This window comes from Castor canadensis, chromosome 10, assembly GCF_047511655.1.
Source record: "Castor canadensis chromosome 10, mCasCan1.hap1v2, whole genome shotgun sequence".
NCBI lineage: Eukaryota > Metazoa > Chordata > Mammalia > Rodentia > Castoridae > Castor > Castor canadensis.
Window position 1 is genome coordinate 61,563,699 of NC_133395.1, and position 24,196 is coordinate 61,587,894.

At 36.1% G+C, this 24,196-nt stretch overlaps 1 protein-coding gene across 3 annotated transcripts in view; it reads left to right on the forward strand.

Annotated features, from left to right (window-relative positions):
* The window catches only part of Rb1 (RB transcriptional corepressor 1), a 150,719-nt gene extending 130,955 nt beyond the window's left edge, over positions 1 to 19,764 (forward strand). For 2 of the 3 annotated variants that reach the window (XM_020170850.2, XM_020170849.2), the window contains 8 exons: positions 1,116 to 1,261; positions 6,767 to 6,871; positions 8,493 to 8,606; positions 8,705 to 8,868; positions 10,189 to 10,219; positions 14,031 to 14,173; positions 15,410 to 15,459; positions 17,641 to 19,764. In XM_020170850.2, the coding sequence (XP_020026439.2) occupies positions 1,116 to 1,261; positions 6,767 to 6,871; positions 8,493 to 8,606; positions 8,705 to 8,868; positions 10,189 to 10,219; positions 14,031 to 14,173; positions 15,410 to 15,459; positions 17,641 to 17,714 (827 nt within the window). In that variant the 3' untranslated portion in view covers positions 17,715 to 19,764. Of the gene's footprint in view, positions 1 to 1,115; positions 1,262 to 6,766; positions 6,872 to 8,492; positions 8,607 to 8,704; positions 8,869 to 10,188; positions 10,220 to 14,030; positions 14,174 to 15,409; positions 15,464 to 17,622 lie in introns of all 3 variants that reach the window. The other variant, XM_074043390.1, reaches the window with a different exon arrangement.
* The last annotated feature ends 4,432 nt before the right edge of the window (positions 19,765 to 24,196 follow it).

Sequence of the window (24,196 nt, forward strand, 5' to 3'; positions counted from 1 at the left end):
GTTAGGCAAGTCTGATGTATGGTACAGTTTTAGAACCACTGAGACAAATTGCTAGTTTTTAAAAGTTCCGTTTACCTTATGTAAGCCTTTAAAGGTACATTTTAAACCAGTAGTCTGTATTTAAAGTAGGTGGGCAAAAAATTCAATTTTTTAAGGTTCCTTCTGTCCAACTTGCATTTATAATACTATTTTAAATAAACCCTAAATTAAATTCAAATCACAGTTATGTTTCATTTAGATAATCTGCATATCTGCCATTTTTCAAGAGTGTGCTCTATTGAAACAGGTCTTTTCCAAGAAGATGGGTTCTCGTGGGAGGGGGAGGGCATAAGGAAAGGGTGAATGAGGGTGAACATAGTGGACGTATTTTGTATTCATATGAAAATAGAAAACTGAAACATGTTGAAACTGTTCTAAGAAGCGGGGAGGGTGGGTGAGGGAGAATGATGGGGGGGGTGAATCTAAGATTTATCGTAAGCACATATATAAATATCACAATGTGTATCCCCTGTATAACTATTATATGCTAATAATAAAAAAATAAATTTTAAAAGAGTATTCTTTGTTGATATTTTATAGACAAATGCATAGTATGATTTTTTTTTCTTTTAGGATTAGAAAAATTTATAAACACTGATAATTCCATTAGTTTTAAAATAATTATCCTTCTTGACTATTGATAGCAATAATTTCTAACATTTGTGCTGAGTGGTTACCAACAGAACTAAAGCAAACCCTATTTGGTTTGTCTGATTTCACATATTTTTTACCTTTATCTTTCACCTCTGCCCCAGTTTCATGACATAATAGTTAATTCAGCATTCATTGTACCTTATGTTTATCTAGCACTCTGCTAATACTAGGAATCATTTATTCATAAGGAAAATAGTGGTAGAGGTGAGATTACTATGATAATGCTATTTAAGGGCTGGCAGAATGGCTTAAGTGGTAGCACAGCTGCCTAGCAAGTGTGAGGCCCTGAATTCAAATCCCAGTACCACAAAAAAAAATCTTATTTAATAACATTATGGTTAAAGTAATTTAATGATTTGGAGGAAACCCACTTATAATTGAAAATGAACAGTTAATATAATTCATTCCCCTTATGTCCACAGTGTACCGGCTAGCATATCTTCGGCTAAATACCCTATGTGCACGCCTTCTGTCTGACCACCCAGAGCTAGAGCACATCATCTGGACCCTGTTCCAGCACACACTGCAAAATGAGTACGAACTCATGAAAGACAGGCATTTGGACCAGGTACGAAATACAAGCGCTTCATCTTTTCTTCGCCCTGTTTACTTGTAACTATGTACTGATTTCTTTAGAAAAAATTGGATTCAAACGAGAAGCTAGATTAACTTAGTACACACTTTGTATATATTCACTTGGTGGGTACCATTTATGTTTTTACTGTATTTTTTACAAATCAGAGCTTTAGCATTCAAGAATATATTTTAATAACTACTTACTTAATGACACAACATTCTTACCTATAAAAAAATCAAGGAAGAACCTACTTATCATAAGCTTTTTCTGTGTTGTGGTAAGATAGATTTCATTTTAGTACAAAAAGCATCAGACTTTAGAATCAATTGATCTAAACAGTCTCTGGTGACTGAATGAGGTTAATTTACAAACAGAGAAATATTTTTCATATCCTTTTTCTTCTCTTAAAAGGGATAATAAAGAACAATATTTGGTGGAGCGGTAACAGCTTATTGTCATATTCATACACCAATGTGTATGAATTTGTATGGTTACAAATCACATTCAGTGGTTCTTAGTATATTCACAGAGTTGTGCGATCATAAGCACAATCACTAAAAGCAAACTGTTAACATTTAGGAGTGACCTCCCATTCCTGCACCGCTCAGCTCTAGGCAATGCTAATCTACTCTCTATAGATTTGCCTAGTCTGGACATTTTATATAAATGGAATCATAAAATATGTGATAGCTTTGTGTGTGTGTGTGGTGCTGGGGTTTGAACTCAAGGCTTACACCTTGAGCCACTCCACTAGCCCTTTTTTGTGGTGGGTTTTTTTGAGATAGAGTCTCACAAACTATTTGCCCCACCTGCCTCCTAAGTAGCTAGGATTACAGGCATGAGCCACCTGCACCTGGCTTATAATATGTGATCTTAGTGTGTGTGTGGGTGTGGGTGTGGGTGTGTGTGTGGGTGGGTGTGTGTGTGGGTGTGTGTGTGTGTGTGGGTGTGGGTGTGGTGTGGTGTGGTGTGGTGTGGTGTGTTGCTGGGGATTGAACCCAGATTCTTACTAATGCTACGCAAGCAATCTACTAATGCTACGCAAGCAATCTACCACTGAGTTATGTCCCCAGCCCTGTGTTTGGCTTCTTTTATTAATAGGTCTTCAAGGTTCATCTCTATTAATAGCTTGATTCACTACTTCATTCCTTTTTATTGGCAAATATTCTATCATATGGATCGATGCTACATTATGCTTATCAGTCATCAATTGATGGACATTTGGATTGTTTCCACTTTGGGGATATTATGAATAATGTGCTATTAGTATTCATAAGTTTTGTATGGGCATATGTTTTCATTTCTCTTAGTTGCATGTCTAAGAGTGAAATTGCTGGGTCATATGATAACTCCATGTTAACCTTTTGAGGCGTGACCAGATTATTTTTCAAGGTTGCTATACCATTTTGCATCCTGCAAATAGCAAATAAAGTTCCAATTTCTCTACATCTTCACCAATTTGTTGTCTGTTTTTTTTATTATTATTATTATAACTATCCTAGTGAATATGATGCGGTATTTCACAGTGGTTTTGATTCTCATTTCCCTGATAGCTAATGATGTTCAGCATCCTTTCACATGTTTATTACCCATTTGTATGTGTTTTTAGAGAATTATCTGCTAAGATCCTTTCTTGCTGGTTATGGTGATGCATGCCTGTAATCCCAGCACTTGGGAGGCTAAGGCAGGAGTATAGTGCATTTGAGGCCAGCATGGTCTACATAATGTGACCCTGTCTTTAAATAAAACAATAACAACAAAATTCTTTCTTCATTTTAAGTTGGATTGTCTTGTTATTATTGAGTTGCAAGAATTCTTTGTATTCTATCTGTAAGTTCCTTAAGTGATATATAATTTGCAAATATTTCCTCTGATTCTTTGAGTTGTTTTACTTCCTTGATGATGTCCTCTGAAGCACAATTTTCTAATTCTGACAGAGTTCAGTGGATTTTTTTTTTCTTTTGCTGGTTCTGGGGTCTGAATTCAGGGCCTTGTCCTTGCTAAATAGGTGCTCTACCACGTCAGCCACACCTCCAGTCCTTTTTGCTTTAGGTTATTTTTCAAACAGGATCTCATTTTCTTTGCCTCTGCTGGCCTCAGACTCTGACCTTCCTCCTCCCTATGCTCCCACATAGCTGGAATCAGGCATGCATTACCATGCCTGACTTGTTTTCTTGAGATGGGAGTCTAACTTTTTACTCAGATTGGCCTAAAATATCAGTCCTTCCAATCTCTACCTCCCAAATAACTGGGATTATAGGCATGAACCACCACACCTAGCTTCAGCTAGTCTATTTTTTCTTTTGTTACTGGTGCTTTGGTGTTTTATCTGAAGTCATGAAGACTTACCCTGTTTTCTTCCAAGAGCTTTGTAGTTTTAGCTTTGACATTCAGGCTGCGGTTCACTTAGAGCAAAGTTTGTATGTAGAATGGTGTAGGGTCTACATCATGTTTTTATTGTTGCCAATGTTGTCAATAACTAGTTATTCTGGCATCATTTCTTCTTCTTCTCTTGTTTTTCTCTTTTTCTTTTTTCCAGTGTTGAAAGTTTAACCTAGGGCTTTATGTGTGATAGGCAAATGCTCCACTGTGCTATATCTCCAGCCCCCGCTACCCCAGTACCATTTCTTTCTTTTTTTCCTTTGTTTTTAAACTCTAAAATTTTATTTATTTTCTTAGAGTGAATTTTTATTAGCATAGTCCATGGGGGTTTCATTGTGATAATTCCATAAATGTGTATAGCAGCACCATGTCTTGAAAAGTCTTTTCTTTCCCCGTTAGCAGTTGTTGAAAAAATAGATTATGAATTTATAAGTGTTTATTTCTGTACTTTAAATTATGTGCTGTTGATCTATATAGCTCTTCTTATGCCAATACTACACTTAGTTACTATAGCTTTGTTATAATGTTTCAAAACAAGGAAGTGTGAGTGCACTTTGTTCATCTTTTTCAAGATTGATTTGACTATAATGAAACTTGGATTTCCACATGAATTTTAGGATTGACTTGTCAGTTTCTGCAAAGAAGATTTTGAAAGAAATTGCAACTTGGGGAATATTGTCATTTCAACAACATTAAATCTTCAAACCCATGAGCATATCACAATATGCTTCCGTTCATTTCTACTTTCTGTAATGTCTTGTCATTTTCAGTTGTGTACTTGTTCTGTTAAATTTATTCCTGAGTATTTTGCTCTTTTTAATAATATTGTAAGTGGGATTATTTTCTTAGCTTCATTTTGGACTATTTGTTGCAAGTATATAAAAAGGTAGTTGACTTGTGTGTTGATCTTACACCTGCAATCTTGCTAACTACTTCATTAGTTATGATAGTTTTTAGTGGATTCTTTACGACTTTCTATACGTGAGCTCATCTCATCTGTGCGTCAACATGGTTTTGCTTCTTTCTTTTCAATATGAATGCCTTTCATTTCATCTTCTTGCTGGATTTACCTGGCTAAAACCTACAGTACCGTGTTAAATAGAAGTGACTTAAGAGAGGAGCTCCTTGTCATGTTCTAAATATTGTAAGAAAGCATTCTGTTTTTTCACTATTAAATGTGTTATTAATGGTGTGTTTTTTGTGTATGTCTTTCATCATACTGAGGAAGTTTTCTTCTGTTCTTCACTTCCTGAAATGCTTTTATCATGAAACGGTGTTGGAGTTTTTTAAATGTTTTTATTTCCTTATACCTATTGAGATGATTGCAGGGTTTTTTTTCTAAGAAATTAGATTGACCTGTTGTATTACATTAAATGATTTTTAGATGTTAAATCCATCTTGAACTTCTGGGAATATATCCTACTTGGTCATAGTATATAATCTTTTTGATATGTTCTTGTATTCTGCTTGGCTATTGTTTTATTGAAAATTTTTGCATGTGTCATCTTAAGAGATATTTGTAATTTTCTTTGGTCTTTATCTATGTTTGGTATCATAGAACTACTGAATCAGAATTAGTTGGGAACTGTTCTAATTTCAGAAGAGTTTGTGAAGAATTATTATTGAGTCTTCTTTCAATGTTTGATAGAATTCATCAGTGAGGCCATCTGGGTGTGAGCTTTCATTTGTGAATAGTTTTTGATTCAAGATCAGACTTTTCTGTTTCTTCTTGAGTCAGTGTTGGTAGTTTGTGTCATGGTAGGGACTTTTCTATTTCACCTTAGTTTTCTATTTTGTTGGCATACAAGAATGTTGTTTTAAGCAAAAGATGGAGTTATTGTAAAGTATAACCTGTGTATATGCATGTTTTATAAGAGCATATTTGTATTTGTAAATTGCACTAGATTTTTTTTAAATCTAGAAGGATTTATTGCCTTCTGATCCTACTGCTTTCTATGATATATGAAGATAGACCCTATTGCTAACAATTTCTAGAAAGATTAGTTATCTGGAATCAAGATTTTCATAAGTGGTACCTTAGATAAAGTATTAAAGTAGAAGAAAAATGTGAATTAGCAAAGAGGATACTGAAAGGCATTTTAAATGTAAGGCCTAGTGGTTGTGGGACCCTTATACTAAGGAAGGGATGATAAGTAGGTATTCTTGGCACTAGTAGGTGTGAACAAGAATGTTACAGAAATGATGAGTACTTAAATTAGGCATGGCACTAGTAGGTGTGAACAAGAATGTTACAGAAATGATGAGTACTTAAATTAGGCAAGATAGTACATACAAGTTAAGAAAATCTGTGTGTGTGTGTGTGTGTCTGTGTGTGTGTTTGATGGCTCTGAGGTTTGAACTCAGGGCCTCATGCTTGCCAGGCTGGTGTTCTACCACTTGAGCCACTCCACCAGCCCATTTTTTGTGTTGGGTATTTTTGATATAGGGTCTGTCAAACTATTTCCCTGGGCTGACCTCAAACCACTATCTCTGCCTCCCACATAGCTAGGATTTTTACAGGGGCCTGTCTAAAAATCTGATGTTTTAAAGTCACAGGATATCATTTATAAATCTTATTTTTGCATTTAAAATATCTTTATTAAAATGTAATATATGAAAAGTCCATATATCATAAGAATACATGCTAATGAAAATTCAACTGAACTCACCTATATAACCTGCATTGAGATAAAGAATTGGAGTATAACCAACAATACAGAAGTATCTCTCTTGCCTTTTTCTGTCACTGCCTCCTTGCCAACATGAAATGTCTTCAATATATAATTGGTAATTATACAATTATCTAATTCCAGTTTCAGCACTTCTCTTCTGGTAAACATTAAAAAGTAGGAGCCAAAGTTAGAGTAATGTGAAAACTAGATAATCAATCCTGAATAATTGAGAGTTGACTGTTTGCATTTTGTTCTTTAAACACAAAAGTGTTCGGCGTAAACATTTCACATAGACTTTCACACTGAGCCCAGAATGGGAAAAAATAGCCCTATAAGAAATTAAATGTCCCTCTTTAAGACTAAGAGAAAGATAACCAATGTGTTTTTTAGAATAAAACCGTGTAATAAAATTCTGACTTTTCATATCACATTTATTTACTAGATTATGATGTGCTCTATGTATGGCATATGCAAAGTGAAGAATATAGACCTTAAATTCAAGATCATTGTAACAGCATACAAGGATCTTCCTCATGCTGTTCAGGAGGTAGGTAATATTTCATGGTAAGTTTTTTTGATAAATCTATATCCATAATATAGACAATTTCAGTCATTAATTATATCATGTATTCTGACCTTAGTATGTAAATTCACAAATCAAACTTTTACTTTTTTATCATTGGTTAAATATTTGTGACTAAAATAAAATTGGAAAGCTAAGGCAAATTATGAAATTACAAATTCATAGTTTAAGTTAGTAATACTATATCTGTACAATAAGCAGGCAATTTGTAATAAACTTGGCATAAGTAATAAGACATTAGATGTTCTTCTAGGTTTTTATTTAGGAGAAGCCAACATAAATGTAGCCTTATAAAGAAATAATGAAGCCAGGCATAGTGGCATGTGCGTATAATTCCAACTATTCAGTAAGCAGAGTTAGGAGGATTTCAAGTTTGAAGCCAGCCCAGGAAAAGTTAGTGAGACCCTGTCTCAAAAACAAAAACAAGCCAGGCACTGGCCATTTACACCTGTAATCCTTGCTACTCAGAAGGCAGAGATTAGGAGGATCATGGTTCGAAGCCAGCCTGGGCAAATAGTTCATGAGAACCTATCTTGAAAAAACTTACCACAAAAAATGGCTGGTGGAGTGGCTCAAGGTGTAGGTCCTGAGTCCAGTACCACAAAACAACAACAACAACAAAAAAAAAACTAAAGGCTTGGGCATGTCTGAAGTGGTAAAATGCCTTGAGTTCAATCCCTAATACCCCCTCAAAAAAGAAGAAATAATAAAAATTTCATGTTTCTAGTTCACCTTCCCTGTAAAGGAAGCAACAGTGGTAAAACACACTTAGTGAGCCATACATTTTATATACTTCCGTGGAAGGTGATTTCTTGGGTTATTTTTCCAGTTTATCATTGGCATTTTCAAAAGTAATGTAAAGCAAGTTGTTTTGGTTTATATATTTGGAGTTATTTTCTAAGTCCAGTCACTTAAATTGTATTTATCAGAGGCACCCTATAAAATCCCTGTGCTTTTACCTAACTAAAATGTAAATAAGCCAAGTGTGGTAGTGCATGGCTGTAATCTTAGCACTGGGGAGGTTGAAGCAAGAGGACTCCCACGTTCAAGGCCAATTTGGGCTATATAGCAAGAGCCTGTCCCTAAAAACAAGATTAAAAAAAAATAAGTAAAATAAAATTTAAGTAAAATCTAGCTATCAAAAAAAAATGGTGCTTTTACTAAGTGTCTGCCTCTTACAGTGGAGTAACACAATTCTTCAACCATTCTAGTTGGGGGAATGCAAAGAATTAGAGGGTGGAGAATGTACTCTAAATACTGATGGTTAATATTGTTGGCTTTTGCTCAGCTCTGGTCCTTTGAATGCCATAATGTTTTCTATCCTGCCAGTCTGTCTACTCCTCTCTTGCAGTAGTCGGCTGTTTCATCTGCTGCTGCCTGGCTGCTTCTCTAGAGCCTTCTGTGACAGTTCACTTTGGGTAGAGGACCTATAATCCAAGCTTTAGAGGGCTTCTTCAGATTATCATTTCCTGTATATTACATGTTTCTTATTAGCTAAAAAGTATTACAAACCATTAGAAAAGAAAAGAAATTTTAAAGAGAGAAATTCTTAAATTCATTCAAGTGTTTTATTATTCTTCCTCAGACATTCAAACGAGTTTTGATCCGAGAAGAGGAGTATGATTCCATTATTGTGTTCTATAACTCAGTTTTCATGCAAAGACTGAAAACAAATATTCTGCAGTATGCCTCCACCAGGGTATGTTGAAAGCATCCTTTGATTAGGGAAATCTAATGATAAAATCATGGATCTCACTAAACATTAAATCAGTCAATCTCTGTTTGGTTTTGTTGTAGCCTCCTGCTTTGTCACCAATACCCCACATTCCTCGAAGCCCTTACAAGTTTTCTAGCTCACCCTTACGGATTCCTGGGGGGAACATCTATATATCACCCCTGAAAAGTCCATATAAAATTTCAGAAGGTCTACCAACGCCAACAAAAATGACTCCAAGATCAAGGTTTGTGTTTTCTCTTTAGGGAAATGCTTAAAAAAAAAATAAGGGATTATTTCTATCTAAGCATAAAAATGTAAAGATTTCTTTGTTTAAAATAAGCTAGGTCCTTGAGTTTCTAATTTGCTTATTTATATTAAGTGACATGATAAAAAAAAACCTGTTTGCTTGGATTGGTTTATAACTTTAGTTCTCAACTTTCCCTGCTGCCGGGGGCTCTTCTTTTTGTAAATAGTCTGAGAATCAGTTTCCTGATATGTTTCAATACACTTCATATTTTTGTAAGTTGCAAGCAAAGATTACTTTAGCTTAAGAATATTTATAGTTTAGTGGATTTTCTGTAAACTCTTTCTGTGGACCTTATTAATTTTGCTTGTTTTAAAAATGGAGATGACTTACTAAATGGAGATGACTGACTGTCAATTAAGACTTTGGAGGCCCATCCTTAATTCGGCCTGTGGCTTCCTCACATTACCTTGGGCAGGTCTCTGTCCCTGCTTTGGAAGGGTGCTGTGGATCAGGGAAATGAGTATGAAGCTGTTTAAAATTCTTAGATGAAAGGTCTGTGCAACTACAAATCAGCATCTTCTCTGGCTTTGAAGTCCTTCGATTGACTAATTATATGTTATCATGGGCTATTTGAAACTGCCTTTATTTGTATAAAGTAGGAGGCAGATTAGCTGCGAATAGTTAATATGGTCTCATCTCAGAAATTGTCAGCCCATGTAGTTGTACGTAATGGGTGAGAAAAACAAATATGGAGAAGAGGTTAAATTAGCTTTTTAGGAAATATTTGTCTGATAGGGGTTTAATTACATGTGTACACAATTGTGATAAAAATTTCAAACTCTACAAAAGTTAGATTAAAAAACAGTTGGAAATATGATACAAGTCCTCTTATGTACCCCGGACGCTCCTTTATTTATTTGGCATTCTTATAGTTGGACATCCGTGTACTGACATCCACAACTTACATGGTAAGCTGCTAAGGTGCCACACCATGTCAATTTAAGTGAGTTTACACAGTCCCATGCTGCCCTATGAAATTTTTCTTTTTGATACATGCTTAGCATGCATGTGGCACTGGGTTTGATCCCCAATACCACACACAAAAAATACTCTAAAAGACCAGCTAAGTGTTTTATCAAACTAGCAGTATTAGAATAATTCCCTAATGAATATAATTTGTCAATGGTTTCTAGAGTAGAGAACCTTTGGCATGTTGTTTCTGACAGTCAGAGTAATGTGTCTATGTTCATCTCTGTACATCTGCAAAGTATGTATATGATTTTCATTACTAATTTGTATTTCATCTTAACTTGACAGAATCTTAGTGTCAATTGGTGAATCATTTGGGGTGAGTATTTTCTTTCTATGAAGTATAATGGCATAGAATATTAATTTAAAAATAAATGGCAATATGATACAAGTGCATTTGTGTGTCCTGTATCATCCTTTATTTGGTGTTCTTACAGTAATGTATCGGTATACTGATATTATTGCTTACGGTGCAAATATAAAAGAAATAAAAGATTTCTATTTAATTTATAAATGCCATTGTTCAAATACCTCATCCAGGCAAATTCTATTTATAGAATTTATCTCAGATTTCTTTTCAGACCAGTTTTTTTCAAATCACAATTGGTGAACTTCCAAACTGTTTTCTAAGCATTCCTCTAAGATTATATAAACGTATACATTCACATATATACACATGGGTACATATATAAGGTGGTTTTACTCACAACACTCTTGATGCAAAATGTGTTATCTATCTCTCTGGACACAACTGTTACCCTCAATTCAGTTTAGTTTTGACACTGATTCCCCAGTTAACATCAGACTCCACAAATTCAAGAGCTCAGTTCCAGCTGCCCTCACTGCAGATGCTAGTTGCAAATGTCAGGTCCCAGGTTACAGCATACTTCCTTCTGACTAAGCTAAAAGTCATAGAGTTTCCAGAACACTGCTCCCTTTCAGGTTGGATTATTTGCTAGACTGGCTCACAAAACTCTGGAAAGTGTTTTACGCACTATTATCAGTTTAATTGTAAAGGATACAGATGCACAGCCAGATTGGTGTGTAGGAGGAGGTCTAGAAGGGTCCCTAGCACAGGAGCTTTCTGGCCCTGTGGGGTCACCAGCTCTGAAGCTCTCCCAACTCTACTGCTGAGGACATCAATGGGGAGTTTGCTACACAGGCTTAACTGATTAACTCCATCTCCAGGCCCTGTCCCCACCCTGGAAAGTTAGGAGATATGGCTGAAAGTTCCTAGCTTCTGAGCAATGCTTGGTCTTTCTGGCAACCAGCCCTCATCCTAAAACTATGTAGTCGTCCAACAGCATCAGCTCATGAGAACAAAAGATAGGCCTGTCGTTATCACTCAGAAAATTCTAAGGGTGTTAGGTGCTCTCTTTCAAGAAAGAGGACAAAGACCAAAATATCTTTCTGTGATGCCACACGTTTATGTATATAATCTCATGGGGATGTTTCCAAAACAGTTTTGAAATTTGGTAATATGAGTATGATTTGAAATGAGACACTCTAAAATATGAAGGTACCATATCCATATGTCACCAAGCCTGTTCCTAACTACTGGTTTTCTGCTACCACCCCTCACTTTTGCTTGTTCTTTTTCTCAGACCTAGAATAGTCTTTCTCTGATATATTAAATATTGGTTACATGAGACCATGCCCCAGTGAAAATGGCTGGGCTTTTATGAGGGTCTTTGTTCCAGAAAATCCCAGGGGAAGCTCAGCTTTGAAATGATAATTTTAGGCTTAGAATGCCCTACTCTAGTGGGCCTTCCTTTAGTGTCTAGCAGAACATTGCCAATTAAGCAGTCCAGTCTGTATTCATTGTGTCATAATTATTATGTTGTACTACCCCCACTCTGCCAGATAGCTTATATTCTTTTTTAATTATTCATATGTGCATACAATGTTTGGGTTATTTCTCCCCCTTTCCCCAGCCCTCTTCCTTACCCCCTCTCCCCCCTCCCCCCTCACTACCAGGCAGAAACTATTTTGCCCTTATCTCTAATTTTGTTGAAGAGAGAGTATCAACAATAATAAGAAGGACCAAGGGTTTTTGCTAGTTGAGATAAGGATAGCTATGCAGGGAGTTGACTCTCATTGCTTTCCTGTACATATGTGTTACCTTCTAAGTTAATTCTTCTCGAACTAACCTTTTCTCTAGTTCCTGGTCCCCTTCTCCTATTGGCCTCTGTCGCTTTAAAGTATATGCTTTACTTTCTCTGCGTTGAGGGCAACAAATGCTATCTAGTTTTTTAAGTGTCTTACCTATCCTTATACCTTCCTTGTGTGCTCTGGCTTTATCATGTGATCAAAGTCCAATCCCCTTGTTGTGTTTGCCCTTGATCTAATGTCCGCATATGAGGGAGAACATATGATTTTTTAGCTTATATTCTTATAGGAGTGGGAAGACTGCCTGGATTATTTAATTGCTGAAAAAAAACTGCCTCCCAAATTAGTGAATGAAAACAAATAAATATTTATTATCTTGGCTTCTGTGAGTGAGTAATCAGAGCATGGCTTTATTGGGTCCAGAGTTTCTCACAAGGCTGTGATGAAGGTCTCAAAGTTCAACTAGAGCATCCACTAGCATACATACTCAGATAGTTGTGGGCTGATCCTCACGGCTCTTAGCCAAAGCCATCAGTTCTTTGCCACTTGGGCCTTTCCATGGTACTACTTGCCATTCACATGGCAACATGCTTCCCCACAGCAAGGGAAAAGGAAGAGAGAGGAAGAGCAAGATGGAACGAATATTGGAAATGACATTGTATCATTTCTGCCTGGTAACATTTTGGTTAGAAGCAAGACAAAACTAGGTCTAAGCCACACAGAAAAGGGAGTAGGATCCTACGAGGATGTGACTACCAGGAAGTGGAGCTCTTTGGAAGCCATTTGAGAGGTACGGACCACACTGCCCCAAATGAAGTACTAGAGGGGTAAAATTCTGAATGCTAAATGACCAAGTGACAAAGTGCATGTTACAAATATTCAGTGTTGTGATGTGTAGTTCAAGATGGGCTGCAGCTGTCAGGCTTCACAAAGGAAATATGGAACCATGAAAGTAGGGTTGGAGAGTTATAAAACAACGATCAAACTTTTTTCTTACCATCACCTCTAACATGATCAAGAAAATGATCTATACTTCCATAGTTTTACACTGAGTAACTAAAAATCTTACTAATAGGGGCACAAGCTTTAGTTTCTGCCATATTGAAGATGTGGTCTACATCAGTTTTCCATCAAAACCTGGTTTTGTATTTGATTTTTGCAAACCTGTCAAATCTGCCAGTCAAATTGATTTGATTTCTATCAGAAAGCCTCGCTTCATGTAAATACACATCCTTGAGAGACAGAGTTACCTCACTCGGGTTCTAAAATACGTAGCTAAGAAATGGAATTTCTGCCAATGTCCATTGTATGAAGTGTAGTGATGCACCCACTTTGGCACTTCTCTTTCCTTTTTACTGTAACAAAGCTTTTTTATGCTCTGCTGGGACAGTGTTCTCCCTCAGGAGACATCTCAGATCATCTTCAATGTATTGAATGCACTGAAATTATGATGTCTCTTGAATGTGTGAGGTTTTTTTAACTTTAAAAAGCTTTATGAACTAGCAGCATTTCAACAAATGCCATGCCATGTGGTGGCTTATAATACTTAAGCTGTAAGACTTGTCAACATAACACCCATAAAATAAATTAAAAAATTATTCACTGGACACATTATGTCTTACTAAAATTTTGTGACCTTCCCTCCTATTACATATACCTAAAATAAAACTGTCAAAAACAGGTTCCAGAAAACTGACCTGGTTCTGCTACATCTGAAGAAGCCCGTTCTGTGTGGAGCGAGTTTCAGGAATGAGGAGCTTAAGGCTTCGGAGTGTCAGAGTTGTGGGGGAAGAATAGCAATCTCCTGGGCGATGACAGGAGATTTAAAGGGCGTGGTGTTTAATGGGGGCAAAATTGGCATAGTCATTCTGAATTCGAGCGAGTTTTAGTATCTTCTTTGGACTGAAAGGGCCAAAAATTAAAATGAAGAGATTACTTCTGCCTCAAACTACAGTTTATAGTTATTATCTTCAAAATGCTGACATTTCATTATTTAAAATAAAGACCTCTGTAATTCATAGACTTCTGAGAAGTTCCAGAAAATAAATCAAATGGTATGTAACAGCGATCGAGTGCTCAAAAGAAGTGCTGAAGGAAGCAACCCTCCTAAACCACTGAAAAAACTGCGCTTTGACATTGAAGGGTCAGATGAAGCAGATGGAAGGTAAGTTCCCAGTAGCTGAGCTGGTCATCTGGAGAGAACAGAATGTCAGTGCTGCCCTAACTTCCTGCAGTCTCTTTCATAACAATTTTATGTGTGTGACAATGGCTCAAAATAGTAGGTATGAATGTAGCCCAAAGTCAAAAGTACCATTCAAACCATAGTAGATGTACTGAAATTCAGGGAAGTAACAGTTGTTAGCCACTGGGATTTTTTTTTTTTTCAAAGGTGTTGCTTTTCCTGTCATTGTCTTATTCTGGACAGCAGGAGCAGCCTTCACCCTCCAGCATCAGTGCTAGAATGTTTGTTTAATTAAAGCACAGTTTCCTCACCTACTGTGTACTTCAGATAACCATTAATGCCATTCTTTTAAATGCTGTGACTCTTTCCAAAAGCTGTAGTTTCCACTGGAATATGAAGTGACTCACCCCTAAGTACAAGGTAGCATGATTAATGTACACATACCACCTCCTTGGGGATTCAGAAATGGGTTTTTAATTTTAGATAACAATTAGTAATATCATGCTATTTAAGCTATTAATGGTTAAGATTAGAAACATTTTGTATAATTTCCATATAGCCTATTCATTAAATAATCTCTGAACCCGTCCATTCAGAAAGCTTCAAATTATAGAAATAATGACCAATAATGCTTTGTTTGACTTACATTCTTTATTTTGCGATGAATTTGAGACTTGTAAGTCAAAAGACAGGAACTAATTTGCTGTCTACCAGTTTATATACAACGTAAAGTATCTGTAACTTTTTAAAACTAAGATCTATTAAAAAGAAACGTTTTAATAGATAATCATGTGGTGAAAATGAATTCGGACTTATTAAATGATCAACTTGTTAAATCTTCTCAGAGTCTGTCAGCATAGTAACACCCAGGAGAACTACTGAAGGTATACTGAAGAGATTTTAATGAATAAATTGCTATGGAAATCACAAAAAGCAATCTGATCATCTTTTACAAAGCAATTGATAAAATTCTGTTAAACAGCAGATTTAAAAATTCTTATACTTGAAAAATACTAATAGTGTGCTTTATAAGAAACAAATTTGTGAGCCATATTTAAATTTGTGACATTTTTATTTTTGATAGCTCATAAATTTTTGAGATTACAAGCCATCACCAAAAGCATAAAATGTCACTAAATGCAGCATAGTTCTCAGAAATTTGAGTTTTCTATTTATACATACACATATGAAATATATTTTGCTTTTTTAAATCTGCAGTAAACATCTCTCAGGGGAGTCCAAATTTCAACAGAAACTGGCAGAAATGAGTAAGTACTTACACTTCAGCTTACCTATATGAAAGAAACAATGATTTTCATCGCAAAAGCCTCTCACTTTATAAAATAATACACACATAATGAATTCTTCCCAGTAGCAGGCTTGTTTATACACTTACAATATAACTCAAACAATAGTCTATTATTTACCTAACACATTTTTGGACTAAATGTGTGCTACAAAGTAAGGAGAGGCTTTCAGCTCATCTTTGTAGGTTCTGACTTTGAGATGTAAAGTATTTAAAATATGCTTTTTGATTTTTTTTTTATTGTACTGGGGGTACATTGTGGCATTTACAAAAGTTATTACAATATATCAAATATATCATATTAGATTTCACCCCTCCATCATTCTCCTTTATTCTCCTCTCCCCCCAGCTTTTTGATTTCTTAAGCCTTCTTTCTAAGTGTATTACTGTGTTACATTTAAAATTAAACATTTAAAAATTTTAGTTTTACATCAACTAATATATTTCTAATTTAACTTTTCAGTAGTTGTGGCTTTTCCTCCCAGTACATGAAAGTAGGCATGAAGCTTATAACCAAATCAGACCCTGAAAATACTGAGAAGCATTTTGGAACCCACAAATATGCATTTTTAAAAGGATCAGAAAGCTGTTAAAACATGTATATTTTCTTAGAGAAGAGCTCAGTGGTTGTAGTCAGTCCATTTCCTAGTGACATACTGAGCTACGATGTTGTTTCCTCTGCCAGGCCAAAGTTCAGGGCCATTATTGTGCAGCTGGAAAATTGGGGCCAAGCAATGGGAGTTTTAACTCATGAGGCTAAGTAAGGCATTCTCCAGGATGCTCTTCAACTTGCCTAAAAGAATTGCATTCAAGAAGATCATCACATGATGCTGGATTGCCCAAGTGGAAGAGGGGGAAGTGTTTACAACTATTGACTATTTTCTTTCTTTTCCAAGTGTGAGTGTTCTTTGTCCTCCCTCTTTCCCTCCCTCCCTCCTTTTCTTTGTTTTTCTTTCTTCTCTTTTCTGCTGGGAATTAAAGCCCAGTGAGCTTTACCACCCCCATTCTTTTTCTTTCCTTTTTTTTTTTTTTTTGGTTTTTGAGACCAGGTCTCATAGCCCAGGCTGGCCTCTTAATTTACAATCCTCCTGCCTCAACCTTCCAAGTGCAGGGATTACAAGCATATATGCCTGTAACCACACCCACCTACCTACCCCCTTTTTTGTGGTTTTTATGAAGAATTCCTGCCTACCTTAAAGTTAAGAACTTTTAAATAATTTAAGTGCTTTGGTTTATTCTATATTGCAAATAATAATTACTTTTTAAATGTCCATGCTCAATTTAATTTTGTGGTATCTACAAGCCATCTTAAAGGCAATCCCTAGCTCTGTAGAGAATTCTCCAGCTCTGGTCTGCTCAAACTTGACATCATTTCTAGAACAGTAGTCTACAAAGCGGGGTACAACTGGGAATGTGCAAGATCATCTTTGAGAGTATGCAAAGAAAATATTAGAAGTTCTATCGATCTCATCTCATTTTAGTGGTTTTTGGGGGTATGTGTTTTCTAATTTATCTACGATACAGACAGGCAGACATTTTGGTGGTATGTGTTTAGAAGAAATTTTACTGACAGAAATATGATGTTTTGGCAATACTGGCTCTTGAACTGAGGGCCTTGTGCTTGTGAGGCAAGTGCTCTACCACTTGAGCCACTCCTCCACCTAGAAAATACAATTTAAAAAAATTTTAGCTGTGCATGGTAGTGCACATCTGTGATCCCAGCACTCTAGGATGCTGAGGCAGGAGGATGGCATATCAAGGCCAGCCTGAGGCTGGGCACCACTGGCTCCTGCCTATAATCCTGTCTACTTGGGAGGCATCGATCAAGAGGATCAAAGTTCAAAGCCAGGCCCTAGGCAAACAGTTCTCAAGACCCTATCTTGAAAAACCCATCACATAAAGAGGCTGGTGGAGTGGCTCAACTGGCAAGTGTGAGGCCTTGAGTTCAAAGCCCCCTGCCCCAAACAGCCTGAGCTAGAGAGACCCCATTTCAAAAATACCATAGGGGGTTCGGGGAGAAAACCACTGCTTTTGCAAGGTTCTGAGCTCCATTGATTTGACATGACCATAATGTATATGGCAGACCCTCATCAACCTACCCAGTGCCATCAACACTATTTAGCAGTTTGTCCTTTTTTTTCAGCATCTACTCGAACACGAATGCAAAAGCAGAAAATGAATGATAGCATGGATACCTCGAACAAGGAAGAAAAATGAGCATCTCAGGACCTTGGTGGACACTATGTACACCTCTGTGTCTCCCAGGATGAGACTGTGTAACTCTCCCAGGGTCTGTTTACAGCCCATTTAACATCTCCAGCTATCTGTAGATATGAAATGTGCAGATGCAAGTTGCATATTTATGTGGGTGATTCCTAAGCCACTTTCAATGTTGTGGTCAATGGTAGATATATTATTATCATACAAGATTGAAAATCTTGGGTAAACCATGCCATTTAAAAAGTAATGGCAGCTGGGCGGTGGTGGCTCACACCTGTAATCCTAGCTACTCAGGAGGCAGAGTTCAGGATGATCGAAGTTTGAAGCCAGTCCAGGCAAATAGTTCGTGAGACCCTATCTTGAAAAAAACCCATCACAAAAATAGGACTACTGGTGGAGTGGCTCAAGGTGTAGACCCTGAGTTCAAACCCCAGTACTGCAAACAAACAAAAACATAATGGCAGATTGTTTGCGTTTCCAAAGTATAATTACTTTTTAAAATTTCTCAGTGAGGCTGACTTTGGAGTGGGAGTCCTAACAGCCCATCCCGTCTGACTACTTTGCCCTCCCTTGTAGCGTATGTGTGATGTTTGCTCTTGTTTTTTTATTAATTTATATGTATATTTTTTTAATTTAACATAAACACCCTTAGAAAACATGTCCTACCTTCCAAATATATTTTGATGGCCCATTCACCCAAATTACCCTAAACTCTTCTGTTAAAACACATTATTATTAGAAACTAGAAAAAAGTTACTAATGTCTACGCATTAGATTTTATTTTAGTATTGGAATCTGATGTGCTGTGTGCTTGTTTTTACAAATTTTAGCTTTTAAATACAAGCAAAAAACAAATTATAAACCTATGATACTGTCATACTACTGACACAGATTTCATACCTCAGAACTTGTAAAAAGTTACTGATTGTTTTCTTCATCCAACTTATGCTTTGAAGTGAGGATTATTGATAGTACTCTTGGTGTGTTTTGTTTTTTTTTTTAACCATTCAGATCACTGAATTTATAAGTGCCCGCCTAGTACTTGAAAAAGTAAAGTGTCCGGCCAGAGCGTTGCTGCACAGGACCCTAATACAATATGTCTCAAGTGCACTTTCTAATGTTTCTGGGTCCTGAAGAATCAAGATAAGAATTAAAATTTTATTCCATAAGCAGACTGTTAACTAGGAGCCTTAATTTTTTTTTTTTAAGAGCTTTGTCTAATTGCATCTCAACAGTGATTCCGCCCTCCTAAATTTGGGAAGGTTTGTGTTTTCTCTAGAATGGCATATGTCTTCCATGTATCTTTTCAACTGGCAATTATCTATTTATCGTCTACTTTTTTAAAGTCAGTATGGTCTAACACTGGCACATTCAAAGCAACAATATTTCTAGACTGAGATTGCAAGTAGTCAAAGGTCTTTGTAAGTTAGACATTAATGTTTCTATCTGACTTTGTGCAAAAGCTTCCAGTTAAAATAGGTGCATTAGAAAAAAGAGGCGCTTCCCCTTCCCCCACACCTAAAGGTGTATTTAAACTATCTTGTGTGATTAACTTATTTAGAGATGCCATAATTTAAAATAGGTGGTATTTAAGATAACATCAGTTAGCATTTAGAAAAATCACTTTGTCTATACTCACAGAGTTCTTTTTCAAAAGAAATCTAGTTTTATTTGCGAAAACAATTTTATTTTGTGCTCAATTAAGTTTCAGACTTATCATTTTGACAGTTATCTTGGTAACAGTGACACTAGAAAGCTTTACCCCATTTCTTCACTTACTTTTTGCATGAATATCATACAGATCAGCTCATTTTTAGGTCAAGGGCATACCATGTTGCTGGGTCTTTCACTAATAAGTTCACATTAGAAGTAGTGACAGAATTTTAGGAATTTCAGAGATCGTGTATTGAGATTTCTTAAATAAGGCTTCTGATACTGCTTTATTGCTTTTTTGTACTAGTTAAAACTACATTTAAAATTGCTGTTTCTTTTTTCTACAATTAATAGTTTGTCTATTTTAAAATAAATTAGTTGTTAAGAGTCCTAATGGCCTGATGTTGTGGTTTTTGTATGAAGTGAAGGAATGTTCTCTTCTGTATGTAAACTCTCTCCTGAATCGTATTCTTTTCTAACCTTTGGTGGACACTCTCTTATGCTGATCCCCAAATTTATTTCTCTAGCTGTGACTTCTTCACAGAAGTCAAACAAAAAGCCAACCAAATTATCAATTCCTACCTGTCCCCAATTTCTCAACATTAAATCAAAATCAGACAAAAAATAGCTGGTTCCTACCCTACTCTTTCTCCATTTTGCTAAACACTATCAAACTAAAAACTTAGGCATCACCTATAAAGTCTTGTTTGGAGTGGCTCTTTGTGTTTGGTGCCACAAGTCATATGGTGTCAAACTCCTATCTAAATTGGCAGACAGCTTTCTATGGTTTTTATCCTACCTACTAAGACTATTTGTATTTCTCTGCAGAAATATTAGTATATTTGATTGTTGGGAACATAATAAAGCCCTGCTTAGGCATTATGTATCACGTGTCATATCATTTTTTATTTTTGGCTGTCTTGGGATTCAAACTCAGCCTCGCAACTTGCAAGGCAGGCACTGTACCACCTATCATCATTCTTATCACCAAAAAACTTGTGCATGTGGCACCATGGGTTTGGATTTATGTAATTTCTCAAAATAGAATGGATAAGCAATTCTTTCCTTCTGTAACAGCATGTTTGCTCCTGAAGGAAGAAAGACAAAAAGAAGATAGAACAGTAAGCTGTACTCATGTTAGTGATCTTACATGAAATGTCTTTTAGATCAAGTCAAAATCAAGCAGCATTAACACTAAACATTTTTAGTCTTCGTGACAAAAAATTGATCACTTTTGATAATTTAGCATTTTGGTGATCTAAATGTCCATTATAATTAAGAGACAAGTCCAAATTCATATGTTTGTTTACTTTTCATTACCATTTTCTGGCACAAATGGTAGAGGGGACAACCCTACAGTCTAATTCTGTTATCTGGATGGTTTCATAGACCCTTACTTTTAATAGCATATTTTTGTTCCTCATTTTGGGGCCAACATAGTGCACACGGCATGGGTAAAGATCTGGTAGAGTTTTCCCTTGGATATAGATATTTTGGGTTAAATGTGGTGGAAATACTATGTACTCGTATGAAAATGGAAAAATGAGACCTACTGAGCTATTCCAAAATGGGGGAAGAGGAGAATGATGGAGGGGGTGAATTCAACTATGACATTTTGTAGGTACTTTTGTAAATGTCACAGTGTTCCCCCAGTACAACAATAATATATTGGGGAAAAAAATGATATTTTAAACGGCAGTTTGAAACCTTGACTCTAGAAATACTTTACTAAATTCTACCGTTAAGTATAGCTTCTTAAATAGAAATGTTGTAGTTTGAATGTTAAATGTCTCCCAGAGTTGGCACTACAGGGAGGTCATGTAACATTTCAGGAGTTGGCCCTAACTGGAGGTCTTTAGGTCTTTGGGGATATACCCTTGAAGGGAATTGTGGGACGCTACTCTTCTTGTCTCTCTCTTCTGTTTGTTTCCTGGCTCATGATGCTTATAAGCAGTTTGCTCTGCCATGCACCCCTATCATGAGGTACTGCCCTCATACAAGACCAAAGAGATGGGCCCACCTGGTCTTGGACTGGAACCTCAAGAACCATGAGCCAAAATAAACCTCTTTATAAATTAATCATCAGTCATTTCATTATAGTAATGCAATGCTGAATAATACATATGCTATTACTGTATTATATGCAGTTGGGATAGTCATCTCTCATAAACCCTTTTATGAGTCTATAATTTAGGGGCTATGTTTATGTATTAATATTGACATGTGATGATTATAATGTAATATGGACGATTAAACTTACTGTACAGACCAACATCAGCTGCTTCCTATATCAAAGATGTTATAATATTTAACTGAAGTTACTGAGAAAATCTGTAAGCTTTGTTTTTCTATATTTTGGCAAAGGCTGAATTTAAATTAACAGTAAGATATGATTTTTTTCCTTTCTTTTCATAATTCTCTCAAACCATTTGTTGTCCTAATAGCAGGGGGAGGTCTAATAAGATAGGCAAAATTACAGTTTGCAGTTTTTTTCTCCTCATTAAGAATTTTGCCTCAGCCGGGCACTGATGGCTCACATCTGTAATCCTAGCTGCTTGGGAGGCTAAGATCAGGAGGATCATGGCTTGAGGCCAGTCCAGGAAAGTAGGTTTACAAGAGACCCCATCTCCAAGATAACCAGAGCAAAATGGACTGGAGGTGTGCCTCAAGCAGTAGAGTGCCTGCTTTGCACGAAGCCCTGAGTTCAAGCCCCAGTCCCACCAAAAAAACAAAAAGGTCTCTAAAGCTGTACATTTTAAGGTTCAGCTACTGGCGAGCTACAGTAGCTCTAAGTTAAAGAGCATATTTAGCATTCCTAACTTTGCTTTTTAAAATGGATTAAATGGCAACTTCATTAACCTCTTAACAGCAGGTGAGGACATTATTTCATTCCTATTAAAATCTGAATTTTTCTGAGTATGTTAGGGTAAAATTTTATTGGAAACACTAAACATTGAAACAAACTTAAGACTAGAGAAACTTAAGATAAACTTGTATAAAAGAAAGGATCCATTCATTTCTGATTCAGTATCATCATGAAAATATCCCTTTCTCATACATACCAATAAGCAGCAAGATTTTCTGAAGCTCTCCAAACACTCATCTGTCAGAAAGAAATAAAGGAAGGAAATATTTTTCCTTTCCATAGATGCGTCAGTGGCAAGTCTGTCCTCAAAGACCAGAGAGAAAACATGTTTTTTCAGATAAATGTGTCCACACCCAAGACACATAAGTCATCTCTCAAGCTGGCCTAAAATTAAATCTTCCTTATTGTTTGCAGTTTTAAGAGCAAAATCACCAGTTCTCATCATTGGCTGAACATCAAAATTACTTATAGGGCTTTTTAAATATACTGAATTAGAATCCTCAAGTCTATATTCTGTGAAAAGCCCAGAGATTATTCTGTTGGGCACAGAGATAAGCATTGAGATACATGATAGGGTACTGCTACACATAAAACTTAAGGAGAAAATATGGATAAAAATTCACAGTAATAATTTGTACGCTGGCAGTATGACTTGATTGGTGGAGTTTGTACAAGGCAGTCCATTTGTCATCCCCTTGGAATGTTCATATATATATATATACATACATATATATATATATATATGTATGTATATATATATATACATACATATATATATATATGTATGTATATATATATATGTGTATGTATATGCAGCTCCAAAAATAGTACTCTAATTTAGAACTAGAAGCATCCAGTCTTTTTTGCCACTACTGGATAGGTCTGCAAAAAACAGATAATTTGTCAAAAGAAACTAAAGATTCAAAAAGTTACCTACCTCATCAAGAAAATGAGAAGACAAGCCACAGATTAGGAGAAAAATCTGCAAACGACACATGTGATAAATGACTTATCCAAAATGTACAAAGAACTCTTAAAACTCAACAACAGGAAAGTAACTCAGTTTTTAAAATGAGCTGAAGACCTAAACAGACACAACGAAAGATGATGCACAGATGGCAAATAAGCAGATGAAAAGATGCTCAACAACATATGTCATCAGAAAAATACAAACTAAAACAATAACAAACTACTGCACACCTGTTAGGATGCCTAAAATCTGTGACACTGACAGCACCAAATGCTGACGAGGATGTAGAGCAAACACAAACTCTCTTTCATGGCTGATGGGAATGGAAAATGGTGTAACCACTTTGGAATTTGCAGTTTGGCAGTTTTTTATAGTTAAACATCATAATCTTTCTATACAATCAAGCAGTTACCCAAATGAGTCTACTCAAGATTTGACTACACAAAAACCTATTCATCATTGTTTATAGCAGCTTTATTCATAACTGCCAAAACTTGGAAGCAACCAAAATGTCTTTCAGTAGTTAAGTGGGTAAACTGTGGTGCATCCAGACAATGGAATGTCATTTAACACTAAAAAGAGAGGAGCTATCAAATCATGAAAGGCATGAAAGAACCTTAAATATCACTAAGTGAAGCCACAATAAAAAAAAAAAGCTACATATTTTTATTCCAACAGCATGACATTCTGGAAAAGGTAAAACTATGCAAACAGTAAAAAGACTTGTTCTCACTCTAGAGATGACCAGCTTTCAGTCTATGGAAAGTGTATTCCTTTCCCAATAAACTTCACTCTCGCTTTCACTACAAAAAAAAAAAAAAAGGACCAGGGACTGGGTGGGGGTGGAAGAGTGGGGAAGAGGGAAGGATAAACAGGTGGAGCACAGAATATTTTTAAGGCAGTAACTATTCTATACAATACTGTAATGAAGGATACGTGTCATTGTACATTTGTCCAAACCTATAGAACATTTAACACCAAGAGTGAACC